This window comes from Perca fluviatilis, chromosome 4 (genome assembly GCF_010015445.1).
Source record: "Perca fluviatilis chromosome 4, GENO_Pfluv_1.0, whole genome shotgun sequence".
NCBI lineage: Eukaryota > Metazoa > Chordata > Actinopteri > Perciformes > Percidae > Perca > Perca fluviatilis.
Genome location: NC_053115.1, coordinates 15,125,415 through 15,151,964, shown reverse-complemented (window position 1 = coordinate 15,151,964; position 26,550 = coordinate 15,125,415). Strand labels below are relative to the sequence as shown.

Below are 26,550 nucleotides of genomic sequence, written 5' to 3'. Positions count from 1 at the left end.
TGTATTGTGGGTACATATTCTGCTTTTTAATAGACAGTGAAAGTTGCATTCAGATAATTCCGTGTAAAATCTCACTTTTCGATAACGTAATGCTGCAGTAATAACGCTAACGTTAATTACTATAAATTAGCTAGAGATGACTGTCTGTCTTGCCGCAGCAGCAAAAGAGTCAAAGATGCGTTTTTTGCGTCAGTGGGCGTGTTTTCATGCATATAGCGGGGCTGGTTGAGGGGCAGAACTTGTTTTCGACCACTTCTTCTAGACCCGTGCTTAGTAAAACTGCTTCAATATACGATAACAAATACGTTTTAATGTCAGTAAAGATGCGACACGGTCGAACGGTGAACTAGCGAGGGTAGAAGCAACATACAGCGGTTCAAACGGTAACGTTAGCGTAGGTGACGATAGAAAATGACACGATAGAGTAACTTAACCGTTAAGTCCTAGGAACACTTTTAAACTGAATATTTTGTATCTAAACTTAACGTAGTGATTGTTTCCAGAGGATATTACTATGCAAAGCGACAAATCGGAGCCGAGTGAAGCCAAGGGCGCCGAGTGTGTGAGCACAGGCGACACCGAGAAGAAGGCACTGAGTACTGTGGAGACAGAAGGTCCCAAACCCAAAGGGATAAGTGCGGTCGCGGTGCTCTGGACGTTTGGGAAATGTCTGGGCGCCTTGCTGCCCGTCTACCTGGCCGGTTACTACCGGGTCAGCACCAGCCTGTTGGTGTTCGGGATGATGGTCTACACGGGATGGAAACATGCCCGAGAAGCCAAGGAGGCGCGCCTGAAGTCAGCCATACAGCTGCTCACCAACGAGGAGGAGCACACATCCATGAAAATGTCTAAAATCAAGCGAGACCTCCCTGCGTGGGTAAGAAATGGCCCTACAACTGTCAGCATGTGTCTTCTATCATCAAAAATCCTCATACACCAGCTCTCCACTATCCTTTCTGAACCCATGTTGACCTAGAATAACCCCAGTTTACGTATACCAAGGTACAACGTAGCAGTGGTCCCTAAAATCATAATATCACTACATGATATCATTTGCCTGGTGTTTCCAGTAAACCACCCTAATCATAGCTTTACTCTATTTTTAGCTGTTATGGCGTCACTCACTATTTTTTTTTTTTTTCTTTTCTTTTGGCTATCTGGTAACACAATTGTATTAAGGTTTTATGAGAATGTTTACCATAAATTAATTCCCATCAGGCAGTAATATACAGGCACTGCTTTCCCCAATGTTGCAGAGGAAGAATATGTACTAGTTAAAACATGCATGCTGTGTGTGTGTTTTCTAGACCAAACTTGTTTGAAAGCGTAATGGGGCAATTCTGAGTGCATTGCAACAACTACAACAAAACTTAAACCCACTAATCCTGGTGCAATTTTAACTGAAGGTGGCTGGAAAATGTGCACGAAGTACAGTAGTTTTGTTTTGCAAGTTATACATCCTGAGAGTATGTGCCCAAAATGGAAATGCTGAAACCCACATGGGCCTGTTTGGACTCAGCACCTCTAGCCACACCCAAATGAGGTTCCTGTGGATACTTTTTTGTGTTTCGTTGAGTGATTTCAGCGATTGCTTGCCTATCCAGACAGCATGCAGACTCCTCATGGGGCATATTGCTCTCTCTCCAGTGTGCAAAACAAATGACATGTGGTAGGATTTTCTTTATGAGTTAATCAATAAATGGATGACATCTCACACAGTACAAAGGGAATTGCCACACGTGAAAGATAATACACGCAACAGCCAGCTGTATTATTCAATGGAAATAATTGCGCAGTCTAAAACATGTTGCAAAAAGCACTAAGATTCCAGACCTGCATCAGCTATGGCTGAATCATTTCCCCATCCTGTTGTGTGTTTATCAGGCATGCACTATGCATAATTTATGTATGCGCCGTCATTGTTGTTTTTCTTCTTCAGGTCAACTTTCCAGATGTTGAGAAGGTTGAGTGGCTGAATAAGGTAAATATCAGTTGTTTCTCGTGTCTCACCGTTTACACAAAGACACTAGTGGTTCCTCCTTTATTTAAGCCCACAGCAAACACGTCTGTCTGTTCAGCTGTTGTGTTGATTGATGCTTTAAGTAGAGAATGCTAGGTTAAGACCTGGTGCTAGCTGAAAAGGCCACACCCCATTAGTGAAGCCCCTGCTATGCTACTGTAAAGTCTGTACTGCAGAGAGCAGGCCCAGTGCCAGGCAACCCTCTCAACATTTCCATTTTATTACAGCCTAGCTTACAGGAAGGGGGAGGAGCTGCCCAGCCCTCCCAAATGAAATAAAACCGCAGCCATTGTCCGTCCCCCACCCCCTTTGCTTTTCTAGTCCAGAGAAACAAGGGCAACTAATACAGACATACAGTAATACAAGTATTCATGCAAACAGGACCACGAGATCTAAGCGTCAGAGAGCCTGACAAAGCAGAGATTTGAGACTGGTTACTGGAGGGGAGGTCAGCAGATTCCCTTGTTGCTCAGACTGCATCCCTCCCAGGAGCAAGCAGCTGATGACTCACTCTCCACTTATGCCAGACTGAGACCAACTCTGGGGGTTTTCACAGTCACACAAGCACACAGACAAGCAGTGCCTCTGCTTTTGGGTCTTTCCCTAAAGGAATAAAAACAAACATGTTTATGTAGCAACATTAACATTAAGTGAGCACATGTCAAGCATAGGATTCACTGTTGACTAACAGCTGAGGAGACTCAACTGGCTACAGCTGTCTCTGTCTTTCTTTAGTTTTTGCTTATGGATGCCAAGGCATTTGACTGATCGTTTTGTTACCATGTGGCCAAAATGACAAAGTTTTCATAAAGAAGTAGTCTCTGGTTGGAATGAATGTACATTGTATATTATGGTATGTGTCTTACTAATAAAAGCAGCTTACAACCATGTCGTTTTTGGGCTGCCTAGGTGCTACAGCAGGTGTGGCCATTTGTCGGCCAATACCTTGAGAAGCTGCTGGTGGAAACCATCGCTCCATCTATCCGAGCCTCAAGCACCCACCTCCAAACCCTCAGCTTCACAAAAGTGGATATGGGAGACAAGGTAATGCTATGGGTAGCTCAACTATAGTATGACACTGCTGTAAAGATTGCTAAAGAAGACCCGGCAGGGTCGAAACGTTGCAGCACAATAAACATATGGGAGTATCAGCAGAGTGCAGGCATCTCATTCTTTTCAGTTGTATCCAGCCCCTTTTTGCCCTGCACCTCAACGTTGGGGATGTGCACACTACCACTACTGCTCTGCTGTAAAGATTCACACAAGTGATGCATGTTGTTTATATTGTGCTGAAAATTTGCTTTCTGTTTGCTCCAGGCCATGAAGGTTGTAGGGATCAAGGCACACACCGAGAATGACAAAGGACAAGTCCTGCTAGATCTGTATATTAGGTAAATGTTTATTGTGAGTCACCGTCGCCTCTATATTACAGCTTTTAGAAGGCAATATTGTAGGTGATAATTTTGTCCTCGTATCCTCAGCTATGTTGGCAATGTAGAGATCAACGTTGAGGTGAAGAGATACTTCTGCAAAGCTGGAGTCAAAGGAATACAGGTCTGTCTTCTTATCAAGCTTCAAAGTATTATTTGACTGAATTACAGAGTAACGTGTTATTAATATAAAGAGGTTACCTGTTTAATGGGATAACTGAAATATCCAGACAATCTGCCATTCTTTAAGCATTTCTCCATGGTTTTCATGAGCATCCTTTCTGCTTTTCTGTCCTTAGCTACATGGGATGATGCGGGTGATTCTGGAGCCTCTGATTGGAGATGTTCCCATAGTGGGTGCGGTCACCATGTTTTTCATCCAGCGGCCTGTACGTCCATCTACATTCACCTCTATTTGCCCTTTTCTTGTTGCCCCTCCACGCCCATTCCTGTGACCATCATGTATCTTAGTAGACTTGTATGCTTTTCATACTATTGATTTTACATCAATCCTGATTGATTTGCAGCACATTCCTCTGCTTTATCTGTTCCTAGAAACTAGACATCAATTGGACTGGACTGACTAATTTGTTGGACATCCCTGGACTGAAGTGAGTCATACTGGAATAACCTTTCATTGGTTTACACATTAGTAACAGCCACAACTTTATAATAAACACAACCAGGGCTGGGCGATATGGAGAAAATCAAATATCATGATATTTTTGACCAAATACCTTGATATCGATACTGTAACATTATTGTAGTGTTGACTATTGGTGCTCTCACAAAATATTTACCCAATGAGCTTTTTGATAAATAATCGTGAATAATGTGGATATAATGACTGGTAAGACAGTCTGGTAAGTTCAGAAAATGACATAACTTTACTGTCATGCAGCCTTTAAAACCAGGAAAAGACAACACTTAAGCCATATTACGATATTACGATATCCAAAATCTAAGACGATATCTAGTCTCATATCATGATATCGATATAATATCGATATATTGTCCAGCTCTAAGCACAACCTCACAATATTTTATTAATGTGTGGGTTTTATCATCCGGTGAATAACAAATGATATAGACTATTATAGTACATAATAATAGTACATTTCAATTGAAAAGTTGTTTCTTTGTCTCAGTATTATGTCTGACAGCATGATTATGGATGCCATTGCCTCCTTCTTGGTGCTGCCCAACCGCCTGGTTGTCCCTCTGGTTCCAGACCTGCATGTGGCCCAACTACGCTCTCCTTTGCCCAGGGTAAAGCCTGAATATGGATAGAGGGAGACTATTATATAATTTCACATCTCCGTCAACACCAGTATATTACATCTTGGTCCCTATTTTTCCTTCTTAGGGTGTGGTACGCATCCACCTACTGGAGGCACAGAATCTAGCAGCCAAGGACAACTACGTGAAAGGGGTCATGGCTGGCTTGTCGGACCCCTATGCCATATTGAGGGTTGGCCCTCAGTCCTTCACCTCCAAACATATTGACAACACAGACTCTCCAAAGTGGCAAGAGATGTATGAGGTAGGAAGAATGGAAAGTTTTTTGAAAAGCTTAACATTTGTGTCGTCATTGCACAGGTATTGGAAGACTCAATCATATATAATTTTGTTTTGTTCTGTATTTGAGGGATTAGACTGTTACAGCATTGGGAATGTTCATTTTCATTCATGGTCGCATGAGGCTGCAGCCAGCTTCCATACACATCCCTCTGTCAGTCTTCATGTTCTTGTGTGTGTCTGGTACATCAGGTTATAGTCCATGAGGTGCCTGGTCAAGAGTTGGAGGTGGAGGTATATGACAAAGACACAGACCAGGATGATTTCCTGGGCAGGTACATATGCATATTCATGTCTCTTGTGTGCCTATCTTAAATCTCGCATTATCACCATTCATCTGTCACCTTTCCTGGCCAGTTGAAAAAGTACACTACCTCTTTTTGAAGCATGTATTTGTACTTTTGAAGTTACAGCTTCTGCTTTCTATGATATGATCTTTTTTATATTCAGCACTACATTTTCTTCTTTTTATTTAATTTTGTCTTCCCTCCATATAGGACCAAATTGGATTTGGGCATTGTGAAGAAATCCATAGTTGTCGATAATGTAAGTAAAACGCTGTTATCGTCTCAGTCGCTGTTTGTATAAGCAGTTTTTTTTTATCTTTGGATTGTAAATGTATGCCTGTGGCTGTCTTCCCAGTGGTTCACTTTGAAAGAAACTCCATCAGGACGGGTTCATTTCAGACTGGAGTGGTTGGCCTTGCTGCCTAGCACTGATCGACTTGAGCAGGTCTGAGTCACTCATTTCCACTGATGTATTACTCTTAAGGAAATTCTAGAGCATAATGGATTTTTTTTTCTGTTTGCATTTCTAACCCAGATCCTAAAGAGGAACGAAAGCGTCACCAGTAAGACTGCCGATCCACCTTCTTCAGCCATCTTAGTTGTATATCTGGACAAGGCTGAGGCACTTCCTGTGAGTCATATATCTCTACCCTCTATGCCCGTGTTCGTGCTCAGCTCAGAGCTGCTTCCTGTGTGTGTTTAAACTGGGGCAGAGCTGTAACTGCCACCTGTCTTGACATTCCACAAAGTTGTTGCCTTGGCCTCAAACCCAGTGCCCTCCATTGCAGTGTGGATGAGTGTGGCAAACTTTATCCAAGGCTGTTGAACACACATTTCCTACTTTGACAGTTTCTGCTGTCATATCATACACAAAAGGGAACAGCAGTGGCACAATCTTTGAAATGAAACTCAGTCTTTGTGGTTTCTTTCGATGCAAATGTATCCTTCCTGATTAGGCCGTGCGGTGTGGTACCTCTTTTCAGTTACGGTATTTGTGCTGTTGCTATGGTAGCCTTATTATTCACATCAACCACATGCTGTCAAGGTGGTAGATTAAGTCTATTTATCGCTCTGCTCTTGGTTACAGAATGTCATTGTTCACATGCCTTAGTGCGTATTCATATTTTTCTGTATCTTTTAGATGAAGAAGGGAAATAAAGAGCCCAATCCCATGGTGCAGTTGTCTGTGCAGGACATCACTAGAGAGAGCAAGGTAAATCTACTGGGAAAGTCCATTATAATGCTGTACCTTTTTATTTCTATTTTATATGGACACTATTTATTCTTGCATTTAGACTTGTTACACAACCATTAATCCCGAGTGGGAGGAAGCCTTTACATTCTTCATCCAGGATCCTCGCAAGCAGGACATAGACATTCAGGTAACCGCTCATAAGATCAGCTTCTCTGCACTGACGTTTGTGTTTGGTATTCTGATAGCCAAACATGTTGTGGTCTTATTTTGGCTTTCCTTCATATTATATCAACCAGGTGAAGGACGCTGACCGTGTGCAGACATTGGGCAGTCTGACCATCCCTTTGTCCCGTCTGATGTCCAATTCCAATCTTTCTCTGGACCAGTGGTTTCAGCTGAATAACTCTGGATCTGCCAGTCGCATCTATATCAACACAGTTCTCAGGGTAAATGGCAATCCATTCACTGAACCTGCACTGCATTAGACCAATTAATGACCAATAAATACACTGGGGAAAAAATCAAGCACTATGTAGGCGGTTATTAATCGTACAAACCAAAAATGTTGGGTTTGATCAAACTTTTTTCATTTGTATAATGGTGTCTCAACTGAGATCTGGGGGTTCTCTCTTATTTTCTATTGTAACACAGGTTCTGTGGCTAGATGAGGAACGTATTCCATCTGATGTGTCATCTAATCTGGAGGCTGGAATGTCCAAGCAGCTGCCCCAGCAGACCTCCCCTCATCCTAGCTTTGCCACAGAGGTAATGGAGGACATTGCAACTATGATTTTGATTTAGGATTGTGCTTTCTTAAATTGCACACTTCTTATTCTAATGTTTATGTGAATTTTTTTTTTTCTTCTTCTTCTTTTTCCAGGGACTGCTTAGAATTCACCTATTGGCAGGGCAGAACCTTGTTCCGAAAGATAACCTGATGGGGGGCATGGTAAAAGGCAAGAGTGACCCCTATGTCAAGATCAACATCGGGGGTGAAACATTCACAAGTCAGGTTATAAAGAGTAATCTTAACCCCACATGGAATGAGATGTATGAGGTAAATAACACAAGATTAATTATTGAAAGAACACTGTTTTGTTGTGAAATGAATAGTAGTGACTGAAGTTTGCATGTGTGAGGTAAATGTCTGCAGTATAATTGGTTTGAGAGAGTCCTTTGAAATGTGCAATGTTTTTTTTTTTTTTTTTTTTCACCCTTCAGGTGATTCTTACCCAGCTGCCTGGCCAGGACCTGCATGTGGAAGTGTTTGATAAAGACATGGACATGAAGGATGATTTGTTGGGCAGGTACAATAACAGCTATAAACATTCATTTATCAAAAAAATAAAATGTGTGGATTTAAAGATGCATTCTAATCTCCCATATCCCGACATACAGGCTGAAGATCAGTCTGAAGGACATCATCGATTCTCAGTACACTGATCAGGTGGGATCTCCCTCACCAAACATGTGCTGCATGTTTAGCGTAAAAGAGTGTGGTCAGAATAAGTTAACGTACCTTAGGTCTAACTCACGTGGGTGCACACGTCTCCAACTCCCTTTGATTAGATACTGAACCCGTTCTTATGTACACCCGTAACACATAGCACAGTTCCCGTGTTTAAATGATTCCAATTCTTCTTTCAGTGGTACACTCTCAGTGATGTGAAGTCTGGTCGCATTCACCTGATAGTGGAATGGGTTCCGACAGCCTCAGAGTCAGACAGATTGGACCAGGTCGGTCTTCCCAGAGAAATCCTAGATTAATGGACCGTTGCTGATGGCCTTGATCCGTACTCACTGGATTGTCCTTGTGTCTTCAGGTTCTTCAGTTCCATTCCAAGCAGTCCTACCAAAACAAGGCGGTTCCCTCAGCAGGCCTACTGTTTGTCTTTATGGAGCAAGCAGATGGCTTACCAGTGAGTATTTTTCTACTGATGTTAAGGATGATGTCAGGATATGCACTTATTGCTTATAGTTTGCTTTTATTGTTATTGCCTGTTTCTCTCTCTACAGGTTAAGAAGAGCGGCAAGGAGCCAAAAGTGGGAGCAGATGTTTCTCTTGGAAAAATGTCCCACAAAACTACAGTAAGACCATTCAGTTTAGAATTGATAGTACTATGTTTTAAGCTACTTTCTAAAGCACTTATTGTTAGAGTGACACGATATCTGTTAGTAATATTAACTGACTCTTGCATCTCCGAAGGTGTGTGACCGTACCACATCTCCTCAGTGGAATGAGGCATTCTGCTTCCGGGTTCGAGACCCCAGAGAGGATATTCTTGTTGCTAAGGTACGCTGGCTTCAGTGCATTATCAAAGTGGAACAGAAAAGTCATACAGATGCAAACAGTGTGATCTCTGGTATACAAATACTGCCTATGCGAAGACCCTGCATTGTGTTTCCCCAGCTCTCCCACAGCTGGACCTTGCCCATTGGTTCCCTGGTGGTTCCTATCAGAGAGCTGCTCTCCGAACCAGAGCTGGTCCTGGACCAGTGGTTCCATCTGGATGGAGCCTCACCTGAGAGTCAGGTTCTTCTGAGGGCTGAACTGAAGGTGGGAGAACTCTCTGTCTGTTGTTCTTTATTTGTCTTCTAAATATTTAGTGTATATCCTTTTTAAGTTTCACTTTCTCACCTTTCTGTGCCTCTTATCTTTCTGTGTTGTGTCTTATCTGTCTATATGTGAGTGATTGATTGTCATCTTAATTTCGTTGTGTAGAGATATGCAATGACAATAAAACTCTCTGTTCCAGTCTGTCTGCCTGCGCATTGCACCGTAATATTTTTATTTTTAATCTTTTGCAACTTTTTGTGCTGCTGCTCTTCCCTGTGTGTGTCTGTTATATCTATTTGAGTCTTTATCTTTGTCTATACCTATATTTATTTTACTCGCTGTAACTTTGTAGAATATCTCTTTCTGTTTCTTTTTATCTGTATGTCTCAGTCTGTATCTTTATTTCATTGTCATGAGTTCTTTATTTTTTGTACTTGTTCTACTGATATATACAATTGAGACTAATAAAAAGCTGGTAAACTAAGTGAAATGATAATTATATCAACTCAACTACAGATACTGATCCCCAGCAAATGTCCGGGTGCCACTGATAAGGCTAAGGTCACTTCAGCATCAGACCCTTCCCCTGCTCAGCAAAAAACGGAGATAGACACAGTGCTGAGGTAAGATTGATTTATTTATTTATTTATTTATTTATTTGATTAGGACAATGCACATCAACATTTCTGTAAATGCGCCAGTGTTAGCCAGACGGCTAATTTCAACTGTAGTCCTAGTTACGGTACCTAGCATGCATGTCTTTATGGTGCTGAGGTGAGATAGCTAATTCAAAAGGTCTGTCTTTGCTTTCCATTTGTCCTTTTGTCATTTATTTTTTTATTGCTACTCTTTGTGTTTTTAGGTCAAGTTCAGTGGACACTCCTCCTGTGGAGACCATTGCCTCTTCAGTGACCTTACATGAAGATGTTGATGTAAAGGAAACGCCAGCTGATGTGACTGAAGAGAAGGTGGAAGAATCGCCAAGCCCTGCTATACCACAACCTCCTCATACTTCCCCAGACCTGAGCTTTGCCAGTGAGGTAACATCACAAAATAGTAATCTACAGTAGCAGATACATGCAATAATGCGTTACACAATCATATTTAGTTTAAAAAAAAAAAAAACTACCAATATAAAGTGAAATGATCCCTTCATATAGGGGCTGCTGAGAATCATCCTGTTGGAGGCCCAGAGTTTGGTTGCCAAAGATAACATGATGGGCGGTATGGTGAAGGGCAAGAGTGACCCCTATGCCAAGATCAATGTTGGAGGGGTTGCCTTTAAGAGTAATGTGATCAAGGAGAATCTCAACCCAGTCTGGAATGAGATGTATGAGGTGTGTATGAAGGACTGTGCAATTTAATTTACTGTCAGCATGATTTCAAATGAAAAGATGATGATAATACTTCATGTGAACCATCTCATTTTTATTAATTTAACTGTTTTAACTGTTCAATTTTCTCTCAGGTGGTGCTGAGGCCTCAGTCAGGACAGGAAGTGCAGGTAGAGCTGTATGACAAAGACATGGACAAAGATGACTTCCTGGGCAGGTAAGTGCTAATGTGGAGGTTTCTAGAGGCTTAATTACCTCAGTGGGGTAACAACAACGTTTACAGGGCCACACTTTAGTTATTTGACCGTGAAGATTTTTTTCTCTTCTTCCGTGTTTACTAACATTACTCATAGAGACAAACTTTTCATAGCATTAGAAAATATAAATAATTGAGATTTAATGTTGTAGGGCATTTTAAGGGTCTGGCTTCATTTTCCCAGATTGTGCCATTGTGTAAAATGTGCACAAATGTTTTTATTGTGAGCAGATACAAAATCAGTGTGGCAGACATCATCCGTTCCCAGTACACAGACCAGGTCAGTATTGCAGGCCTTACTGTATTTAGTTGCTGCGGTATAAATATGGGCTTTAATTCAGTAAGTGTACATCTCTGTTTCAGTGGTACACTCTAAATGATGTGAAGTCTGGACGTGTTCGCCTGATACTGGAGTGGGTACCAGCAGTGTCCCATAATGACACCCTGGATCAAGTCAGTTCAATTTTTATCGTTGATTATGTTTCCTCATTTATTCACACATATATACTGTATATGTATATAATCTTCATCAACTGCGTTGCAATCTGTACCATGCCAAATATGATACCCTGCTCAGTTCACCGTGCACATCAGTGCTGAGTCATCGTTATGTATTTATCATTTGATTCTCTGCTGCAGGTGATGCAGGTGCAGTCTCTCCAGTCTTACAAGAACAAGGCCGTTCCCTCTGCAGCCCTGCTCTTTGTTTATGTGGACAGAGCACACTCATTGCCTGTGAGTCCCTTGGAATTTGGTCCAGAACAAACACTTTAATAGGCGTGCTGCCTCTGAGTTATAGATAGACAACAGTTTGGAAAGCACATGTTGATAAACACATCAACAAGTGGAAAAATCTTTCTACTCTTTAAGATATTGTTTTTATTTATAAGTAATATCTAGATTAAAATAAATGAGGACTTTGAGAAATAGTTGCTGCTTGCTGAGCTACAATCGCTGTTGTTGGAATTTATGATGCAATGATTCAGGAATGTTTTATTTTTTTAAAGAAAGAAGTTGGATCTCGAACCGCTGTTGCCTTAATTACAGAGTGAATACAAACTATTTGCAAAATGTCATGTGTCTTTCTGTGTTCAGTTTAAGAAAAGTGGAAAGGAGCCCAAGGCTGGGGCTGAGCTTGTGTTTGGTAACACAACCCACAAAACCAAGGTATGAGACTGATGGTAGAGACATTAAACACTTAACACTCAACATTTTATGGGATAAATGACTTAAAGCTACCGTGTTTAGAATTTGAAAACCTAAACGTTGGCGCCTTCCACTGGTGATTTTAAAAAAGACAAGGCTTGACCGTAATTCATGCCATTACCTTCATTAGGCTGTTGTAAATGCCAGTGGAAAGAGAAGAGAACTTTATCAAAGTACAATGACCATATAGATCTTGTTATTCCATGCCCTGTTTCAGGAACCACACCTTGTCCAACTTACCTCTCCTTTTTTTTCTATTTAAAGGTTTGCGATTGCTCCAGATCACCTCAGTGGGATGAGGCGTTCTACTTCTTGGTTCGCGACCCCAGAGAGGAGATGCTCATAATGAAGGTGAGTGTACTCCGTATCTGAATACTGCTACCAGTGTCAAGAACATCTCCACCTCTGACTGGCATTGTAAATGTGTCCTTATCTTGGTAGTTGTCGAGCGAATGGGACCAGCCACTGGGATCTCTTGTAGTCCCTGTGAGAGAGCTGCTCTCTGAACCACAGCTGGTCCTGGACCAGTGGATGCCTCTGGATGGAGCCTTACCTGAAAGTGAGATCCTGTTGAGGGCTGAACTCAAGGTAAGAGAATACACACAAAGGGGTTTATTATACTGTTGTCGATAAGTATGTTTACATGTATATCAATATTCCACTATTATTATATATAGCATTTTCCGATTAAGACGTGGGATATTCCGGTATTATTCGTGTTTTAGAGGCATTCTTTGGACCTGTATACAGCGCATTTGGAATATGCGTCTCAATCTGGGTTTTTACATTAGTTAGCGCCCAGTTTATGCCTGTTTACGGCTTATGGTCAGCTCTGTGCGTTGCTGTGGTTGCTGTACACAAACCAACCAGCCAACAGTTTGCAAGGCTGCAGACCCGATAAGAAGGAGAAACACAGCTACTTTTAAACATTATCAAAGACTTGGTTTTTGGACATGAGCCAACCTTTTCAAGAAGCTGGTTGAAGGAATGAAAAAGGGACGCTGTGTTCGCACGGTCCAACAAGTCCGCCACCGCTGGTAAACGGCTACATGTAAACGGGAATATTAGTGGAATTTTCACTTTCATTAGCCATGTAAACAGCTTAGTCGGAATATTGTCTTTTTCCGAATATGGGCAATAACCGGAATATTATGTGCATGTAAACGTAGTATGTATTGTTGACAGGTCCTGAGCTCAAGGATGACTGAAGCTCCGCAGCCTTCTGTGGCTGGTTCAAAGAAAGAAGAGATGGTCATTTCTACTAAACAGGAATTCAAAACAGCCAGTGAGGACAAAAAAAGTTCAGAGCTGACAAAAGACAAGTGAGTGTTTTTTTTTTTTTGCCTGATTTGATAATACACACATCAAAAATCTGCAGACTGTACTTGGGCCTTATTTAAAGAACACCAAAACAATATCACTTAGTGTCATTTAAATATAAAGAAAAGTAAGCAATAGATACATATTTGAAACGTAAACCAACACTCATAAATATATAAAGTGTAGTAAGTGTTGCTGTCGGTGGGATATACAAGCAAATATGCTCCTATAAAACATGATTTGAAAGTATATTTGTAGCCAAGTGAAGCTAAAACATTATTATAAAAGAAAATTCTCCATTGTTGGTTCCAGTCTGGCTGTGGTGTTTTGTAACAGCAGTGTGTGTGTGTTTTTTTTTTTTTGTTGTTTTTTAGACCTGTTGCAGTATCCAGCCAGTTTAAACACTCTGAAGCAGCAGATGCTGCGGCCTCCACACAAGATGCTGCTCCCGCTGAACCAGCTGCCAGTCACACTGCACTTGATACATTCCCTGCTGCTGCAGTGAGTCATAGCACATTATAGTCGGTTGTTATTATGTTTAACCTGTCTATTTTCACCTTCATAACCTTCTATGTAATTTTGCTCAGCTGGTGGAGGAACCAAGAGCTCCAGAAGAACATCCCACACAGTCAGACACAGCATTTAAAGAAGACATTGAACCGCAGCAAAACCAAACAGGGTGAGCTCCACGTCACAGCAAATAAGACCGTATTATTTTCCCTTCATTATTGCCTCAAAAATCCATAAATTAAGAATAGAGAGATACCTAACAAGAATATATATTTTTGTGTGTGTAGTACTGGTTTAGGCAACCTTGCTCACGCCACAGTGACTGGTCTTCCCGCTGACACCCTGGGGCCAGCAGAGATCGCAGAAATCCCCAAAGCTGGGGCAGTTCTTCCACAACACACCACCCCCAGCCAGAACTTTGGTGAAGAGGTGGGTTTAGTTTATACCTTGATTAGCAGAGTGGATGTTAAATAATTAGCTTCCACCAACTGTACAGTGGTATTTGTTCTTTGTCACTGCCCCCCCCCCCCCTTTTATATACAGTATTTGCTTTATTTGAAACAAGTAGAAAACACCTTCTTTAGCTGTGTACGGCAAGGTGCACGACCCCTCTGCCAAAGTAAACACTTATATGACGTTATGGTTTTCATAAATCAAGAATAATTGTTTAAAAAAACATAATATCTATCTGGACCAGGGTTCCATCAAAAATAGGTGTGTGACAATTCACCACACTGACAATAATATTCTGCTATTCAATCATTTTGTCCCCAATCATAAGATGGTGACTAGTTTGGTGAACTGATGCTGCTGGGTCTCATCATGTGAGTGTTTTGAATAACTCCAGGCTTTTTTCCAAACACTGTCAATGCGCCACTTCCTCTTGTCTTTAAATATCGTGTTAAGTTCTGCTGGGAAGATTTCAGCATCCTCTGCTGATTTGGTGGATCTGGTGCATGTTCTACTGAACTGCTGTGTCATGTCAGCTGAAATAGAAACATACAAGCGGCAGAAAATGAAACGTGACAACCTTTGTATTGTTTATACAATGTACAGAATTCTGGTGCGTAAAGGAGGGGACCTTTACTAATGTAAAAACAAGTTATAATAGACCACATTTATTATCCCCCCCCCCCCAATAATGCTTTGCTAGTTTTAGTTTAAGCAGCTAAAACCTAGCCTTGTCCAATGTGCTCCGGGCTCTGTGGATTTTTAATGTTTGATTTGTCCCCGACCCACCCTCAGACCATTTTCTGTGTTCCAGGTACCAAGCTCACACAGTAATGTAAAAAACATTCCCCAGTCTAGTATAGGTTATTTCATTTTTTTTCCCCAACTATCTGGCGACCCCCAGAAGTTTTGTTGTGACCCCCTAGGGGGTCCCGACCCCCAGGTTGAGAACCACTGTCTATCTTATAAAAGGTAACTTTGACCTGCTACAGTGGCATTTAGTAGTCCTCATATGGGTCTGTTTTTTAGAGAAATTATTCTGAATTTATGACATAAGGAAGACGTTGTACTTCTAGCTACTGTGTGGAATGCACACATAGAGTAGCTTCACATTACCAAGCTACAGATGCTCTGTGCTCAGTGACTCCCTGTATGTTCTATAACATTTAGAGTCTTCTTCCTGCAGGGGCTGCTGAGGATTCACCTGCTGGAGGCCCAGAATCTGGTTGCCAAAGATAACCTGATGGGGGGCATGGTGAAGGGCAAGAGCGACCCCTATGTCAAGATCAACATAGGGGAAGTTACATTCAAGAGTCATGTTATCAAGGAGAATCTGAACCCAACATGGAAGGAAATGTATGAGGTATGAAGTATTCTTGGTGTAAGCATTGCATATTGTCTGGATTTCACTGCATGCTAAGTATTTTGTACAAATATTGTAATTGTTTTTGTTTTTTAACAGCTGGTTTTGAGTGGACACAGCGTTCAGTGGATCAAGTTTGAAGCATTTGATAAGGATTTAGACTCTGATGACTTTCTTGGCAGGTGTGTGTCTTAATGTTGGTTAATCACTCACTTATATTAGTACTCAAGATAATAGGCGTGGAGTCCTGACAACACTGGTCTGCATGGTAAGAATTCTAACGGAGATACACCTGTCACGTGTATCTCCACACATAATCACATCATTTTGCACCGAAATGCATCGCCATTCACAGCACTGTCCTGCTGTTGCCAAACCTCAACATGAACTGAATATTTGATGTGGGTTGGGTTAATGAAATATTTACACAAGGAGTATGGAAATGATCGGTATTAATCTAGGGGGTTGATTGCTTTTCTGCAGTTTTCATTAAGTAGCATTAATATACTCCATAATGTCAACATTGGAAATCTTTGTTTCTGGACATCTTTGTAGGTCAACATTTGCTTGTTTTCATGTTCACAGATTTAGTATCAAGCTAAATGAGGTCATCAGATCCCAGTACACAGACCAGGTTAGTCAATAATTAATGATCTGAAGCCGTGCCATGTGATTTCTGAGCTCTGCTCTGTATCATTTCCTTATATAAAGGTGTGTTGCCCTGCTTCTTTAACCGACTGTGTCTCTGTTGCAGTGGTACACTCTGAATGATGTGAAGTCTGGGCGCGTCCACTTGATATTGGAATGGGTTCCTACAGTGTCACAAGCAGTCAGACTTGACCAGGTCTGTCCTTAACTTATATTGACCGCTCTATCACCCGTTGATTATTTAAACGCTCTTTAAACATGCACTATTGATCAAGATAAGATTATCGCGTCAATAAGATAGCAGCCATCTACATAATGCTATCCAGTCGCTTTCCAACAGACAGGGCACATTATCTACATTGCAAAATAATGTTCAGGCCTAACTGGGCTGTGCTCCATGTCGCAGGTGCTGCAGCTTCAATCTCTCCAGTCGTATCAGAACAAGGCTGTCCCCTCCGCTGCTCTGCTCTTTGTCCACATTGAGAGAGCACATTCATTGCCTGTAAGTCACCTGCAGTTTATTTATGTAATGTGCAGTATAACAATTATTTCTCATGTAATAAAAACTTAAGTGCCTCTCTCTTCCTTGATAGTTGAAGAAGAGTGGAAAGGAGCCCAAAGCAGGGGCTGAGCTTCTTCTGGATGAAACAACCTACAAAACCAAAGTGAGACTCTTGATGCTTGATGCTCTATTATCAGTCTAATAGATGAATTGTTATTGTAATAGCTCACTCATGTATGTTCATCATCCCTTAAGCTTTGTGACCGCAGCACCAGTCCTCAATGGAATGAGTCTTTCTACTTCCTGGTCCGTGACCCTAAACATCAGATGCTTGTAGTAAAGGCAAGAGCTTTAGTTACATTTATTTTGCATTTCAAGCTTAACATCAACAATGTTGGAGTGAATTTTCCATTGTGTCTGTCTCTCTTGCATTGCAGTTGTCCAGTGGTTGGGACCAGCCAATGGGATCTCTGGTGGTTCCTGTGAAGGAGCTGCTTGCGGCGCCACGGCTGGTCCTGGACAAGTGGTTCCGTCTGGATGGAGCCGCACCTGAGAGTCAGATGCTGCTGAGGGCTGAACTCAAAGTGACAAAACACATCTGCCCATACACGTCTTGTATAGCATTTAATAACAACTAATCAATAATGACTTGGCGTATTCTGAATTTGTTTTCAATAGATTCTAGATTCCAAAATGGTGGATATGATCAGTGCAGGGACTCTGCCCTGTGCTGCCTCTGGCTGTGGATCTGGAAACGGGCAGGTGAAGTTGTCTCTTTCATATTCCTTGCAGGAGAGACAGCTCATCGTCATCGTCCATGCCTGCAGGTGACCTTCCTCAAATTAACAGACTATTTAATAAGAAAAACAGAATAAGTATGGATATTCTGAATGAAGTATTCAGTATGGTAACATAAGAGTAGTAATAAGTGTATTTGCAGGATGAATATTATGAAGAGCAGTAGAATATGGCTATGTATAGGTGTAATTACAGTATGTATATTTGTAAATAATAAATAGGACAGTATGGGTGGGGTAGGGTAGTGCAAATTGTCCGGGTGGCTACTGGGTTAAATTGTCACTGGGATGCAGAGCTAGAGTTCAGTAGAGTGACAGCCACAGGAAAGAAGCTTCCTCTGAACCTGCTGGTACGGGTGCGGAGAGACCTGAGACGCCTCCCGGGGGGGGTGAAAACAGACTTTGATGATGCTGTGCGCCTTACGCAAGCATCGCTTGCTCGGGATGGCCTCGATGGAGGGGAGTGAGGAACCGGTGATGCGTTGGGCAGTTTTCACCACCCTCTGCAGTGCTGTCCGGTCATGGGCAGAGCAGTTGCCATACCAAACTGTGACACAGTTGGTGAGGATGCTCTCGATGGTGCAGCGGTAGACGTTTAGCTTTGAGAAGCTCAACATGATGTTATTGGGCTTGATCACAGATGTAGCGAGAAGAAAAAAAAAACACTATAACCTGACATTAACCCCAGTTTCTGACTCTTCATTGTTGTTTATAGTAACAATGAACACACCCTTTAAGAAAACTCTACAATTTAACGAAGTGAGGACATTGTTGATGACAGCTCTAATTTACATAGAGGCATTATACTGCTCTAATATACTGGGACTTAATAAGAATAATTTAATATTCCTACATTTTAACATGTACAGTTATTTGAGATATGCTTTGTTTTTTTTTGTACAGAGGTCTGTTGTCTCAAAGTAAGGATGGTGTAGACAGCTATGTCTCCGTCATGCTGCTGCCAGACAAAAACAAAGCCACCAAGAGGAAGACAGCAGTGAAGAAAAAAGACCTCAACCCAGAATACAATGAGAGGTAATTAACTAATTGTCTTTATATTCCTGTGAAGGTTTTCTTTTTCTTTTTTTAAATCTCTCAGGAACTTTGTAAGTGTTCGCATCTAATCATCCTTGTCAATTCTATAAGGTTCGAGTACAATATGTCTGTGGATGAGGTGAGATTCAGACGCCTCGTTGTATCAGTGAAGAATAACTCGGCCTCGTTCAGGAGCCGCGACGTCATTGGACAGGTGAGTCTGAGACCTCAACCTGCAACTCTGATATCCCTAAAAATGTTCTGCATCACACACATACAGCAGCCAAAAGCTAACCAGTAACCATCAGGCTATCCAAAGAATGTCACATGTGACTACTTCACATCAAACCTAATTTGGGTCAGTCCACACTTGTACAGATGTGGCCAAGCTGTGCAGTAACGGGCCCGCTACATTGCATGCGTAGCATAAAGTAAGCCGAGCGGATGCTCCAACACTACACTTCTTCTATAATCAATGAAACTGGCTTCACTGAGCATGCGCCGCAGATTTATTTATACTAGTACAGTGCCCGTTGAAAAAGTGCCTGTTTGGAACAGGCCGATTGCTTGGCCTGTGGTATTGCTGCTTGTCGAATTCCTCCTTTGTACCCCAAAATTACTTACAGAAGGACCCCAAACCACTTAAAATGCAACGAGAGAGATAAAGGGAGATGTATGATCGTTAACAAATTTAACAGCAGAGGTGTTAATTTCCATACAGGTTTAGTGGCTTGACGGTTAACGGTGAAGTATGGATTTGATTCGCGGGGGTATTTTGGCGACAGTAATGTTAAACGTGTTATAAGTTAGCAGTAGACTTAATTAACCCGACCCAGGGTGAGTTCCCCCCCCCCCCCCCAAAAAAAAATACTGCTTATTAACAAGATGTACGTATGTACAGCATATACAGATGTTAACATGTCATTCCTGTTTTTTAGGTGCAGATCGAGTTGGGCCAAGTTGACCTGGTTTCTGGTGTCACAGAATGGTGGGCAGACTGTATTCAAGTTTTTCAAAGTGATGCTCAGATTAAAAAATGGCAGCAAAAAGTTCATAGTTTCCTCTCTGCTAGAGAACAGATGTTGTGGTCAGCTTGGATTAACATTTTCAAGATAGAAAAAAAACATTAAACCATACATAGAAAGAAGAAACTGACGATTTGTGATGTAATGACTACCATTAATTAAATGATTGCTGATAAAATTGATACAATTTAATTCAGTTTTCATTCAATTTTCATCCCTATATTTATTCCAGGTTTACCCTGAAAGATGAAGCGGAGTAGTCATTCTGCTTGCTTATGTCATACTACAATGATGATGTCATCCCTCAACCTGGCATTGAGTGCCACTGCTGCAGCTCACACTAATGCCTTCTGCACACCTCTGCATACAGTACCACCGTGACAGCCTTACCTGCATCCACCCAGCTCTCTGTATTCACATAGTATAGAATTGAACGGCACTGTATATTCACATGCATCAATACTCTCACCAAAGATAAGTAGGTCCAAGTAGCTGAGTTGACAAGAATAAAGTGAATGTTTGTATTGACTAAAGGTTACATTTCTATATGAAGAAATAATAGTGTTAAGATGGAGTGGAGCAAGTAAAAGATGAACCGGTCTAGAAAGAATGAAGTCATATTGTGTTGTTTTAAATGTTTAAAATCCGGGAGTGTTGTTTTTAGACTAAAGTTTGTTTATGAATGCTAATGCCATTTCAGTATTTTTAATCTGTTTTATGACCGGCTTTCATGGAAGTTATTTTATATTTCACAGCCCATTGCCACGTTTATGTTTGAAATTCCTTTTGACAATCATTTTATAAGATCTTTCTACAAGACGTGTATTTGTTAAACCCACTTCACAATCAGATCGTTGTTTGATTTTGTGTATATTTGCAACTTTATGGATGAGATCCAACGAAAGATGGTGTAACAAAAATAAACAGATTTTGCACAGCTTACTTTTTGATTTTGTGGAACAGTTTTTTTAAGGATTTTGACTTAAACAGTTTTATTTATGATTTTCTTAAACATTGTATTACCAGTTCTACTGTATATACTTTTATCACTTCTTTAATTGTTTAATGGAGCCTATTATTCTGCTGTGATATACAGTGGATTACTTTAATATTTAAATAGCATATAGTGTGTCTGATGTAAAAGAAAAGATCATGCCACTTATGACTGATTATGAAAATGAATTTAAATTTAAATTGCAAACGATATGGAGAAACCTCAAATGTAGGAGATAGCCATTGAGAAAACCTACCCGTGGCCATGTTAGATGGTAGAGCAGGCACACTTATAGAAGATTACTCCTCGACGTAGCGGCCCTTTGCTGCATGTCCTTCCCCCCTCTCTCCCCCCTTTCATGTCTTCATCTGTCCAATGGAAATAAAGGCCAAAAAAATAATCTTAAAAAAAAGAAAACCTGCCCATGACAGATCATATATACAGTACAGGCCAAAAGTTTGGACACACCTCATTCAATGTGTTTCTTTATTTTCATGACTATTTACATTGTAGATTCTTACTGAAGGCATCAAAACTATGAATGAACACATATGGAATTATGTACTTAACAAAAAAGTGTGAAATAACTGAAAACATGTCTTATATTTTAGATACTTCAAAGTAGCGGTAGTCACCTGAAATGGTTTTCACTTCACAGGTGTGCTTTGTCAGGGTTAATTAGTGGAATTGTTTCCCTTATTAATAAAAAAGCGAAGGGTGGCTACTTTGTAAATAGTCATGAAAATAAAAAGGAAACGCATTGAATGAGAAGGTGTGTCCAAACTTTTGGCCTGTACTGTATGTTTTTCTTTCAAAAAACAAAGAGGTTTTCTTGATTTTTTTTTATTATTTTGTTTTTTTCACTTTCAGCAGTGGTGGAAAAATGACATGTGTACTTTTGGTGAAAGTAGCCTTCTAACACTGTGTAAAAAAAAAAAAAAAAACTCCGGTAAAAGTCCTTACATAAATATTAGCAGTGGAATAAAAAAAAGTGAAATATTTCCCCTGAAATGTAAAGTTAATTAATGTAGGATCGGCGACCTATAAATTGTTCTTATTCTAAGTAAAACAATCTTTCAAGTTTCAAAGCTAAATCCCTAAACTACTACACCGATGACTGCACTTATCAATAGAAAAGGTCCACAGCTGCCTTTCTTTTCTTTTTCTTTTCAATATGTATTGAACAAACTATCAAATATACAAACTTTGCAGACCATTTATGCTACAGTGTGGCGCCTTCGTTGTGACGTCACTTGTTTCGCGTCTACAATACTTTCACTTTCATCTATCAGGAAGAAGCTGCGTTTATGTCTATGGTAGAGCCAGGTGAAGGTAAGTCGTCGATCCGTATGCGTCATAAATTCATATTTTACCTTCTGTATGTATGTTCAAAAATTATACATAAAGTTCGTTACATTACATTAACGTTAGTTGTGTTAAAAATGTAGGAAATAAGAAAACTGGAAAGCAAATATAGCCCGAGTTAGCATTAGCTTAACGTAAACGAAAGTGGAGTCGAGCGATAACAGTGTCAACATTTGACAGTTTTATGTAAATACACCAAATATAACGTTACAAGCATTGTTGTCATCTGTGTTAAAGGAAGAAGAAGACTGTCAAAATGTCAGACACAGAGGTACCCATGGACGTGAGTAACGTTAGATTAGCAAAGTCTGCAAACTCATTTTGAACAACAGAACATTATAAAAAACAACTAAGGGAGCTGTGCTATTCTTCAGATGAAATTGTTTTGAAGTATTAATTGCTGCAATTGTCTTTTTAATTAAGATTGACGGCGATAACCTGCACCCTCACACCCCTCAGGTAGGTATTTGAGCGTGTGTGTGCTAAGGCTGTGTTCAATAAGAATAAGAACCCCATTTCCAAGACATGAGCAGCTTTTAAAAACTTAAAAACCGAGGCATAGAAAACCTAGGTCGAGTTCCAGCAGGTCTGTGTGTTTTTCTGTATGTGAAAGTGAAAGTATTAATGCAGGTACAAGTTCCCAGGAAATCTAAACTAGTCCTAAATAATCACAAACTGTTGGGTCTCTGCTGTATTGAGGCTGTTGGTTTAGACTTTATTCTAGTCTATTATCAGTCTACGTTATCAACACTATATAGAACTCTAATGTAATTTGAGCTATATAAGTAGCTGAATGGCATGAAGGATTTTCGCTATCTTGCTTAGTAATACAGTAACCGTAACACGTTTTCTGATGACTTTATGACAGACAAAAGATGAAGTTCAAGTCACTCTCTTAGTGGAGTGGTCAGAGGGTGTTCAACCGCAGAAATGTGAAAGAGAGCTGCAGAAAGTTCTTCAGACTTGGGCTAACAGCAAAAGCAACTTTCAAGGAGACTGCGCTGTTTTAAATGTCTCAGAAAATGGGACCGCTGTGATAAGTCTTAAACCTGCTCCAGGTATAGTATGATTATTATTATGTTTTTTATATAATTAAATCGCACATCTATTACCAACATTTCATGTTGACCAATACAATGTTCTTTTTTTTTTTTTTTTTGAGGCATATTTATTTTGTGTTTGTCTTCTTTTTTAGCTGTGGGTGAGCTTCAGAAACTGAGTGGACAAAAACTGACCAGCAAATGTAAGACACACACAGTCACAATAAAGTCTGTTACGTTGACACCACTAGAGCTGAAGACACAAATGCCAGAGGATGCTTCAGTGGACCCTACTCCTTCATCCGTGTCACAGCCACAATATGTATGTACTGTGTACAAAATCAGTAGGTATGAATTACATTGAAAAGTAATGCTTTTTACTAAATGAATACATTGTATTTTATTCAGGAGCTACTGCACCAGGGGAAGCAGAGTAGTGCAGTTTCTACAGCAGGAAAGGAGACATGCAGTTGCCCTGTCCCAGTGGGCCATTTCTGGTACGTGAACCACATCTACAAGGAGGAAATTAAACGTATAGAGAAAGAGAATAGAGTTAAAATCATGGGAGAAGTACATGTGACATTTCAAACAGACCAGGAAGATGGAGGCTCACAAAAAGCTCTCTCAGAGTTCACAAGCCTCGTCCAGAAGTGCTTAGGTGAATCAGATGGCTCAACTATTCCTCTCAATAATGTTGATGAAGAACAGTGGAAAGACGTGCTGAAAATCGCCCAGACAAAAGAAAACAAGCTTTTGCTTACTGTATCCTCTGAAGAAATGACCGCATGTGGACCAAGACCAGTTCAAGATGCCATCAGAAAGTCCTTAACTCTATCAACAAATACCAGCCCTTCTGTTGGAGAGTCTACATGGGTGTCTCAAGACACACCACTGAACATTGGCATGAGCATCAAAGACCCTCTTGCCAATGCTGGACTAACCATGGATGAGAGCTCCTGGAAGCTGATGACTACTTCCTTCAATGAGCAAGTAACTAAGATCAAAACTAAGTTTGGTGTGGACTTTAAAGAATCAGGCATCAGTCCAGGCAAAGTCAAAGTCAAAGCTTTCTACAACAAATCTGGAGGAAATGCTTCAATGGAGAGCCACGCTGTCCGAGCTCTTCTTCACCTGTATCAGAAGAGTGCCACATCACCCATGAGCTTCACCCAACACCAGGGCGCCACTGGGTTCACTGGCTCGCTGTCAGAGGGTGCCTTCGGTGGACCTGTGTTGAATGGACAATCAGGAGACAACACTGACGTACCAACAGCGGGGGGAGCAACAGCAGGAGATGACAAAGATGAAAAATGTCCTATATGCATGGAGACATTTACCAAAAAGAAACAGCTCAAGTGTAAACATGAGTTTTGTGAGGAATGCCTGGCCCAGTCAAAGGAAGCCATGGGACCCATTTGTCCTGTATGCAGAGATGTCTTTGGTATGATGGAGGGAGACCAGCCAGATGGACACATGACATGGAAGTCACATTACTCATCCCTCCCTGGATTCTCAGGCTGCGGCACTATAACCATCAACTATGACATTTCAAGTGGAAAACAGACGGTAAATGACTTGAGTTAAATATTTTCAGATGTGTTAATTGTAGAACTTGTGAGTTAGACAACTGTCAGTTCTAATATATGTTTCATTATCTTTTTGCAGGAAAAGCATCCAAATCCTGGAAAGTACTATTCTGGTATTAGCAGAACAGCATATCTGCCAGACAATAAAGAGGGCAGAGAAGTGCTGCACCTGTTGAAGAAAGCATTTGACCAGAAGCTTATTTTCACTGTTGGAACGTCCAGAACGTCTGGGATGGACAACCAGGTGACCTGGAACGACATTCACCACAAGACCAACACGACAGGAGGACCAGAATGGTACAGTAGCCAAATCTCTCTCTCTCTCTCTCTCTCTCTCTCTCTCTCTCTCTCTCTCTATATATATATATATATATATATATATATATATATATATATATATATATATATATATATATATATATATATATATATACACTCACTCACTCACTCACTCACTAACCTAAAGGATAATTAGGAACACCTGTTAAATTTCACGTTAATGAAATGATCTAATCAACCAATCACATGGCAGCTGCTTCAATGCATTTAGGGGTGTGGTCCAGGTCTAGACAATCTCCTGAACTCCAAACTGAATGTAAGAATGGGAAAGAAAGGTGATCTAAGCAACTTTGAGCGTGGCATGGTTGTTGCTGCCAGACGGGCTGGTCTGAGTATTTCACATTCTGCTAAATTACTGGGATTTTAACGCACAACCATTTCTAGGGTTTACAAAGAATGGTGTGAAAAAGGAAAAACATCCAGTATGCTGCAGTCCTGGGGGGCAAAAATGCCTTGTTGATGCTAGAGGTCAGAGGAGAATGGGCCGACTGATTGAAGCTGATAGAAGATCAGCATTGACTCAAATAACCATTTGTTACAACCGAGGTACGCAGCAAAGCATTTGTGAAGCCACAACAAGCACGGCCTTGAGGCGGATGGGCAACACCAGCAGAAGAGCCCACCAGGTACCACTCATCTCCACTAAAAATAGGAAAATGAGGCTACAATTTGCACGAGCGCACCAGAATTGGACAGTTGAAGACTGGAAAAATGTTGCCTGGTCTGATGAGTCTCGATTTCTGTTGAGACATTCAGATGGTAGAGTCAGAATTTGGCATAAACAGAATGAGAACATGGATCTGTCATGCCTTGTTACCACTGGGCAGGCTGGTGGGGGTGTAATGGTGTGGGGGATCCCTCTCACCTTCAGAACTGCCTTCATTCTTTGTGTCATTGATTCAACAAGGTGCTGGAAGCATTCTTTAGAAATGTTGGCCCATATTGATAGGACTGAGTCAAACACGGTATTAGTATGGTGTTCCTAATAATCCTTTAGGTGAGTGTATATATAATGTCAAGTCTACTGAAATGCCATATATTAACACTTGTACATACTCTCTTACTGTTTCCACAGTTTTGGGTATCCTGACCCTGGCTACCTGAGCAGAGTCAGGGAGGAGCTGAAGGCTAAAGGCATCGAGTAAAGACTTTGATACAAAGTGGCTGAGGAGAGTTGTATTATCACTAACAAATTAAATGATTATGTAAAACAAGCAATTACTGGAATATACATACTGCTGTATTGTATACTGTCTCTCATCAGTAAGGGTTACTTTGAGGTGGAATGATCAGCATTTACAGCTTAAGAGTTTATGGTTTAGCAACGTGTATTATCTTTACCTATTAAGTATAACTTTGAAGGATTTCCTCAATTTTGTTTGTTGATTGATAAAGTTTCTCAAAAATATAATAGTAAAAGAGTCACATGTGTCTACAGTACACATAATCTACTGGATCTAATTTACTGTTTGCCCAATAAATGATTAATCCAAACCACACTGACTCATAGTATTCTTACCTATATCAGCACATGTAAAACAAAAAACACAACTAAAAACCCATTGGCTTGTTTCCTGTATAATTGTATATGTATAATGTTAAAATTGTATATTAACATTTCTGTTATTTAGTTTGTAAAGTACTCCAGCAGACATTAGATATTATTCTCTTCCCAGAAGAAAGTCTGAGCCTTCATGCATTGTGTACTATAAA

General features: G+C 40.6%; 2 protein-coding genes across 2 annotated transcripts; both read left to right on the top strand.

Moving 5' to 3' along the window:
* Positions 1–209: 209 nt before the first annotated feature.
* On the top strand, positions 210–20,455 carry esyt1b (extended synaptotagmin-like protein 1b). Its single transcript, XM_039796841.1, has 52 exons — positions 210–877; positions 1,940–1,981; positions 2,930–3,064; positions 3,338–3,411; positions 3,502–3,574; positions 3,750–3,839; positions 4,006–4,061; positions 4,599–4,719; positions 4,817–4,993; positions 5,221–5,303; positions 5,526–5,574; positions 5,671–5,760; positions 5,851–5,946; positions 6,457–6,528; positions 6,611–6,697; positions 6,807–6,956; positions 7,162–7,275; positions 7,391–7,567; positions 7,732–7,817; positions 7,909–7,957; positions 8,158–8,247; positions 8,334–8,429; positions 8,527–8,598; positions 8,717–8,803; positions 8,921–9,067; positions 9,584–9,690; positions 9,930–10,107; positions 10,228–10,404; positions 10,536–10,618; positions 10,889–10,937; positions 11,021–11,110; positions 11,297–11,392; positions 11,753–11,824; positions 12,128–12,214; positions 12,305–12,451; positions 13,049–13,185; positions 13,558–13,684; positions 13,771–13,862; positions 13,981–14,122; positions 15,330–15,506; positions 15,606–15,688; positions 16,092–16,140; positions 16,261–16,350; positions 16,561–16,656; positions 16,748–16,819; positions 16,912–16,998; positions 17,094–17,240; positions 17,335–17,483; positions 18,357–18,488; positions 18,600–18,702; positions 19,427–19,476; positions 19,746–20,455. Exons 1-52 carry the CDS (start codon positions 515–517, stop codon positions 19,771–19,773), a joined length of 5,523 nt encoding a protein of 1,840 aa, XP_039652775.1. The 5' UTR covers positions 210–514; the 3' UTR covers positions 19,774–20,455.
* A 1,319-nt stretch (positions 20,456–21,774) lies between these two features.
* Positions 21,775–26,331, top strand: LOC120556945 (E3 ubiquitin-protein ligase DTX3L-like). Its single transcript, XM_039796843.1, has 8 exons — positions 21,775–21,839; positions 22,110–22,155; positions 22,296–22,331; positions 22,741–22,930; positions 23,068–23,234; positions 23,321–24,478; positions 24,578–24,795; positions 25,913–26,331. The coding sequence occupies exons 2-8, from the start codon at positions 22,129–22,131 to the stop codon at positions 25,980–25,982; spliced, it is 1,866 nt and encodes a 621-aa protein (XP_039652777.1). The 5' UTR covers positions 21,775–21,839; positions 22,110–22,128; the 3' UTR covers positions 25,983–26,331.
* The last annotated feature ends 219 nt before the right edge of the window (positions 26,332–26,550 follow it).